Genomic DNA, 5910 nt, shown 5'->3' on the forward strand with positions numbered 1-5910 from the left:
CAAAATATATTTAGTTCTCTTGTTCATCTCTATAAGTTAATTAAATTTTTAAAAGTAATCATTCAAATTGGGCAACTAACAATTTGAATGTGATGCGTCAACAAACCAGCTTCTAACTAATGCCGCCTTAATAAAATCCTTTACAACTAAACAATATCAATTATTTTTACTATTAAAATTATAAACAACTTTATGTTCCAATTCTCCAAATTCCTTCATATTAATTATATTGTATTATATTATATTATATGTGCCTAATGGTTGTCTGGCAGAATATTCTGACAATATTCGCAAATAAAAAATAAAATAAAAGAAAGGCAGTGATTGAGATCAAACTTTTATATAGTTAGTAGACAACTAATAAAACATAAACAATGGGCAAATAAAAAAGGGTTGCAAAAAGAACATAGTAAACAAACTTTAGGGCACATTGAAATATTATGATAATGAAGTAACATAGTTACATCCATCTCTTAAAACAAGAGGAAGAAAAAGCCTATGATAATGTCCCTCTTACTAACTAGACCCAAATACTAAAGGCCGAAATTGTATTTAAGTGACACAACAGCACTCAAATATTAACACAAAAGTGTTTTTTTATTTATTTCCGGAATCACAGAAAGAAAAAATTTAGAAAATGTTGCAATCAATGCTTTAAACTTCAAGCCACGGATGCAATGTGCACGATTAAGTCAATCACACGGGAGCTGCAAAAAATAAATAAATAAATAAAAGAAAAAGAATGTGGTTAAACAAAGAAGAATCAAAGATAAAAACATCTTCATATATTCTAGAAGGTGATGGTGATGTGAAATTACCTGTAACCCCATTCGTTGTCATACCAAGAGACAAGCTTCACAAAGTTCTCATTCAAAGCAATTCCAGCCTTAGCATCAAATATGCTTGACCTGAATTAAATCACAACAATACATTTAGTTATTTATTTTTTTGGGAATTAAATATAAATGGTATTTTATACACAAATGATTTATACCTGCTGTCACCAAGAAAGTCAGTGGACACAACATCATCTTCAGTGTAACCCAAAATACCCTTCAATTTTCCTTCTGATTCCTCCCTGCATTTAAAAAAAAAATTTGAGGTTAGGTTTTGGACCAAAAATATAATATAATTTAATTTAGGTACATCAAAATGGAACTAGAAAAAAAAACCTACTTGATAGCATTCTTGATCTCAGCATAGGTTGCCTTCTTCTCTAGCCTGACAGTGAGATCAACAACTGAGACATCCACAGTAGGAACTCTGAAGGACATTCCGGTCAATTTACCATTCAGTGATGGAAGAACTTTTCCTACAGCCTGTTGTTTTTCACACACAAGTATTCATTCGTTAGACCAAGGCCTTGTTTAGATAAGCTTATAAGAAAAAAACTTTTTTTTAGTATTTTTTTAAAAAATTTTTAGAATAATAAAAATAATTTTATATTTGAATATTTTATATATTTATTAATTTATATTAGATATAATAATATAATTTTTTTTTGTTTATTTATTACATAAAAAATTTATTTTTCAGAAAAAAAAGTCTTTTTAAAAAAGACGTAAATTATAATTTTTCAAAAAAGATATCTTTTCTAGTGTTTTTATTTTTATTAAAAATTTGTCAATTACGTTAAAAAAAATTATTTTTTTTATCAACTTAATGACACCCAAACAAACACAAAATTAAAAACCTAATTAATTACAAAATTATATATTTTCAGCTTCCAATAAAAATGTGTATCGATTAACAAATTTGTACCTTGGCAGCACCAGTGCTGCTGGGAATTATGTTGAAGGAAGCAGCTCTTCCACCCCTCCAATCCTTGTTTGATGGACCATCAACGGTCTTCTGAGTAGCTGATTAATCATAAAAACATAAAGGATAATTAATACAATAATCTTAATTTTAAATTCAAATTGAAAAATATACAAGTGAAAAATCCAATTTCCTAACAATTTTGAATAATTTATAATCTTCTAAAAATTTAGATAATTTATCCCTCAATCATACTATTTTTTAAAAGATGACACCGACTAATTTGTCCTTCTATGGTAAAAGATCATAAACCAATTTGTCAATTTGTTTTGTCCAAAGTACGAATTGTTAGGAACTAATTTGGATTCTTACTCTAATACTCTACAATATATGTAAATTGATAACCTGTAATGGCGTGGACAGTGGTCATAAGACCCTCAACAATTCCAAATCGGTCATTGATAACCTGTACAAGATTGAAATTAAGATAATTACACGAAAGCATAAGCATAAGAATATTTGAAATTAAGATTTAAGATCCATCAAATTCATTAACCTTGGCGAGGGGAGCAAGACAATTGGTAGTGCAGCTGGCGTTGGAAACAATGTTAAGTTCAGGTTTGTATTCATGCTCGTTAACACCAACAACAAACATTGGTGCGTCTTTACTTGGGGCTGAGATCACAACCTTCTTTGCACCACCCTATACTCATTACAATAATCAACAATCATTACTATTTAGTTAAGTATTTTCAAAAGGAACTTCAAATTCATTACATCACTTTGATGCACCCAACACTGACACGAACATGATGCGACTCAGGAAGGACATAACATATTTATAAAATATAAAATATTTTTTAGATTAATTATAATAATATTTTAGTATTTTATTAATATTAAAATATAAATTAATTTTCTACTTGTTTTTAATGTTTTTTTACTTATATAAAATATTTAAAATACTTTTTATTTTAATAATTAATAATATATATTATTTCTAAACTCATTTCAAGAATATATGTTAAAAAGAACGTGTTCGAAATTTTTCTTTTATCTTTATTAAGACACGATTGGACACAGAATAAGATCAAAACCGAAAGATTGAGAATGAGAATGGACACAAACCTTCAAGTGTGCCGCGGCTTTGTCCTTATCAGTGAACACACCGGTTGACTCAATAACATAGTCAGCACCAGCTTCACCCCATGGAATCTCCTCAGGGTTTCTAACATAACAAAATAAATGTTGGTAAATCGATTTATACTTAGTTTCAAAAGTTATTATAGCATTGGCCTAACTTCATACAATGAAATTGAAATATTGAGTTTAATTTTGATGTAACAAAAACACGAAACATGAATTTTATAAATACAACAGCAATAATAATAATAATAATAATAATAATAATAATAATAAAATATCTTTAAAAAAAGGAAGAAAAATGTTATAAATACCTGAATCCGAAAACGGTAACTGGGTTTTGACCAAAGAGAAGGGTGTTAGAGTCCTTGACCTTGATATCAAAATGCTTCCACTGGCCATGAACTGAGTCATACTTGAACATGTATGTCTGCCACCACAATCACATTCTCAGAAAAAGGAAATCTAATAGAACCATGCATATAATCAAATGATTATTTATTTATTGTTACCATGTAATCAGTGGAAATGAAAGGATCATTTACTGCAACCAGCTCAACATCGTCCCTCTGAAGAGCAACTCTCGCAACCAAACGCCCAATCCTTCCAAATCCTACACACACAAATTCAAGATAATTAATTGGACTGGTTTTGCAAATTGATGAGCATTTACTAAAAACAAAAAGGAAAAACCAATTACCGTTGATTCCAATCTTAATCTTCTTAGATGCTGCACAAATAAATCAACAAGAAATGCAAAATATATTAGAAACCATGGATTTGATTTGGAACAGAGAATGAAAGAGTGATTGAATGAAAGTAAAAGTACCCATGAGGAGTGAAGAGTTGAGAAAATGGGTTTAAAAAAAGTGTGATGGTGATTGTGATTGAGAAATGAGATTAGAGAGTGGTTTGGTGAGAAAAACAGGGGTTAAGGGGGTGGCTATTTAAAAGGGTTTTGTGTCTCAAACTCTGAATTGAAGGGTGTCTCAGTCACGTGACTTTGGCTTGGAGAAAAAGAAAACTGAAAAACTGGCTTGGACCCGCCGAGCCGCCGGTTTGGGTTCGGTTGGCTTCCAGAAAGAAATAGCCCAGGGCACTGCTTTAGTGGTTTTCACCTCACCGCTGATTTAGTAGTCCATAGTTTCTTTTTAACCATTCGTGTTCCAGTTTTATTATGAAATATTTGACTCATTTAATTTCATTTTGTTTAAATTAACTAAATTTACAATTTGGAATATATTAATAATTTTAAGAATTATATGTTTTAAATCATATTATAATTTTTGTTTTGTATATTTAATTTACTGTTTTAATTTGAATAAAATAATCTAAAATAAAAATTTAATTATTATTAAATTAAAATAATAAGACACATATTTTATAATAACTATAAATTTAATAATAATTAATTTTTTATTTTATTATTTTACTATTTTTTTCCTTTTAAAGTTTTTAAATTATTCTAATTTTATATTAAATATCGATTCTCAGTGCTTTGATTTCGCTGATATCTTTAATAATTATTTTTTGAGAAAATGATAAATAGATCTCTAATTTTTTGTCTCGCGGATATTTTTGTTCATGACCATTTAAAAATACTTTTAAGTTTCTCACCTCTTTAAAAGTTGGATGAATTAGTCCCTCTATACAAATACTTCAGTCAGACCCAATGAAAAAGTCTGATGTGGCTCTCATTCTAATGATCTGGCAGATGCACACGTGGCATATAAATGGAATGGTAGTTTTAAAAATTAGACAAATAAGTCTCTCCCCTCAAAATTGCGTCATTTTATATGGCAGCCATTTACATACATGGGTGGTGAGCTTGGCTCCTCTGGGCATTTCCATGGCTTATATAGCTTCTCGTAGTTAAATTGTCTTTAATTGGCCAATGTTATTGATTATCACCACCACAATTTGAATGCGATTTTCCTCTATTACCATTCATACTCTCAACCATCCAAAGAAAAAAGTAGTTCTTGTGAGGGAATTTAATATTCCCTTGATAAACCAGGCGGAATGATAGAAGGTTGCACCATGGGTAGGAGATGGGTAGGAGATAAAGAGCAAAAGTTGAATTAGCAATGTTAAAAACTTCACAACGGTCTATTACCTCTATGATACAATTTTTACATAGGGCACATTTTCAAACAATGTTAAAAGATTTTCAGCATATTGGACATTCCAGCCTTCTTCTCTCCCAACAATCGAATTCTAGTCATCAGAATATTCTGATGCAGAATGAGTTGACTTTGTGAAATTATTTTTCTGTCGCACACTTCCAGCAATACAGTTTGAAGCAAAATTCCACATTCTCAATCACAATAGGTAAAATGACTAAGTATAACGGATTATTTGGATTTTAATGGAATTATTAGTGGTTAACTCTAAGCATTCAATTTGAAAAAGTCAAATAGAACAGAGTCACATAAGTATAGCCAGGTAAAACTTAAAAAAATATTTTTAGGGAGAAAAAAATAAAAAAAATATTAACCACAATAACATCTTTCCTCAAAATTAAATCATGTTGTAGAAATAGAAAACCAAATATATATTAAAAGTAAATATTATATACACATCTTGCTAAGCAATGATCATATGCAATACACTAATAATATTAATCTAAATCATGCATCTAATACACATCCTATTAGCTATAGAAGATGCTCATAATACACGTCTTCCTCTCTTCGATTTTACTATAAATAACAAAATAAACATGTAAAAAAAATAGTCTTTTCTAATTCATTTTCAAGTAAGGCCATATTCTTCCATAGTGAAAGATTCTAGTACATGCATTTATTTAGTACATCACAATAAGTATCATCCATATGTGCCACTCTTTCAGTTGCCAAAACACCAACACTCCCTAACTTTTCCTTTGTGAGTGATAGGTCAACACACAATTCATCATATGCTCACTCATTCATTTGATTAGTAACTTCTGTAAACATTATCATTAAAAAAAGAGCTAAATATTATAATTTGCATTTATTTTTTTCTAAA

General features: G+C 29.3%; 1 protein-coding gene and 1 pseudogene across 1 annotated transcript; both read right to left on the reverse strand.

Moving 5' to 3' along the window:
- Nucleotides 1–407: 407 nt before the first annotated feature.
- Nucleotides 408–3873, reverse strand: LOC130955695 (glyceraldehyde-3-phosphate dehydrogenase GAPC2, cytosolic-like). The gene is made up of 12 exons (XM_057882619.1): nt 3731–3873; nt 3602–3631; nt 3414–3514; nt 3216–3331; nt 2887–2986; nt 2315–2461; nt 2164–2224; nt 1762–1859; nt 1177–1319; nt 995–1078; nt 819–908; nt 408–707 (listed from the first exon to the last, which is right to left on the reverse strand). The coding sequence occupies exons 1-12, from the start codon at nt 3732–3734 to the stop codon at nt 662–664; spliced, it is 1020 nt and encodes a 339-aa protein (XP_057738602.1). The 5' UTR covers nt 3735–3873; the 3' UTR covers nt 408–661.
- An 835-nt stretch (nt 3874–4708) lies between these two features.
- Nucleotides 4709–5217, reverse strand: LOC130956724 (uncharacterized; annotated as a pseudogene).
- Between the last annotated feature and the right edge of the window lie 693 nt (nt 5218–5910).

The sequence above is a fragment of the Arachis stenosperma genome, chromosome 10 (assembly GCF_014773155.1).
Source record: "Arachis stenosperma cultivar V10309 chromosome 10, arast.V10309.gnm1.PFL2, whole genome shotgun sequence".
NCBI classification, from domain to species: domain Eukaryota; kingdom Viridiplantae; phylum Streptophyta; class Magnoliopsida; order Fabales; family Fabaceae; genus Arachis; species Arachis stenosperma.